This window comes from Propithecus coquereli, unplaced genomic scaffold (genome assembly GCF_000956105.1).
Source record: "Propithecus coquereli isolate 6110/MARCELLA unplaced genomic scaffold, Pcoq_1.0 Scaffold408, whole genome shotgun sequence".
In the NCBI taxonomy this organism is placed as follows: Eukaryota; Metazoa; Chordata; class Mammalia; order Primates; family Indriidae; genus Propithecus; species Propithecus coquereli.
In genome coordinates this window covers 699644-701060 of record NW_012149819.1, presented here as the reverse complement: position 1 = coordinate 701060, position 1417 = coordinate 699644, and the positions used below count along the sequence as shown (strand labels likewise).

The following is a 1417-nucleotide window of genomic DNA, read 5'->3' as shown; positions in this document are numbered from 1 at the left end:
AAATTTCTTTCTTTCTTTCTTTCTTTCTTTCTTTCTTTCTTTCTTTCTTTCTTTCTTTCTTTCTTTCTTTCTTTTTCTTTCTTTCTTCTTTTTTCAACTCATTGTGGCTGCTGGTTGGGCTAACAAAGGGAAAATGTGAATTTAGCCTTTTAGCCACATAACTACTGATGAAAAACAGGTGGTGAACACGGTAGACATGTGACAACCCAGACCATGGCTGTTGTTGAAAGTAACTGAATAGGTCCTGGTAATGAACAGAAACCCATTTTTACAACATAGTTGTATAACTTCAGTTGACTAGAAGCAGCTGCAGACCTTTCTTTCTGTAAAGGAAAAAAAAAATCAAGCCTTATAATGTTAACCTGATCTACATTAATACCTGTCCTTAACCACCAACAAGGATTACCGTTTTCCAGAAGGGATTTTTTTCATACAGCTTTTTTCTAATTCGTCAAGAGGACAAAAACAAAAAAGATCTATACAACTATACAATCTGTTCATGATATTTATTTTATTGTAAATAAAGTTTTGTTCTTGAAAGGTATGATAAATGGTACTATTTTGTTGGAATAAAAATAACGTATGTTGTAGAACACAGTCACTTTTTATTCACAAAGCTAATGTGTTTTTAAAAACCATATAGCCATCTTTTTTCAACAAAAGAATGGAGAGAATTTTTTATCAATGTGAAATTACAAACAAAAAGTAAGAAAGAATCTAAGTACACACAAGAACTCTTCTCCTTCCATAAATGAGTAAATGGCCATTCTGTTATAGAAATTTTAACTCTAGTGTCTGTGAATGAAAGCTAGTTTTATTTCCAGAGTCTAAATTTTAAACCACTAAGGTTAAGAATACTCAGTACTTAGAAAACCCATTACAGAGGTTAGCCTATTAATTCACAGTATACCTTATTAGAATCTTTTAAATTGGTAACCATATAAAACTTTAGAATTGATATTTCACTTAACTTTGAATATTTTGGGCATTAAATTGCTCTGACCCTAAGCATATTACATGACAGTTATATGTCAACTTGAAATCTCATTGTTTTGAATATCACAAAGAATGATTTTATACATATAAAATTAATTTTTGAAATGTAAAAAATTAAGGATTTTTTTTTGAGGGGGTGGATACAAACCTTTGAAATTTGGTCTTATCCTGGGATCATAACTGACCAACAGTCTGTTCAAGATGTTGCTAGTGGAGTTGGCAGGTACTCGAGCCAGATCCTCTGCTGACTGCTGACTACAAGAGAGAGAAAAAAATCCTGCTAAGTATTTAGAAATAGCAAACAACAGAAATAGGTCATTTTCACTGGGAGAATAGACTGCTTTTCTGAGACAAATACACAACAATACTGTGGCTTTTCCAAAATATAAGTAAATAAAGAGTAGTGAACATTGTCAGAAGC

The 1417-nt window shown here is 31.7% G+C and overlaps 1 protein-coding gene across 1 annotated transcript in view; it reads right to left on the bottom strand.

Annotated features, from left to right (window-relative positions):
• The window catches only part of GLRB (glycine receptor, beta), a 110888-nt gene that overhangs the window by 71951 nt on the left and 37520 nt on the right, over window positions 1-1417 (bottom strand). Inside the window, exon 3 of the mRNA XM_012652990.1 lies at window positions 1145-1251. Coding sequence (XP_012508444.1) covers window positions 1145-1251 — 107 coding nt within the window. The remainder of the gene's footprint in view (window positions 1-1144; window positions 1252-1417) is intronic.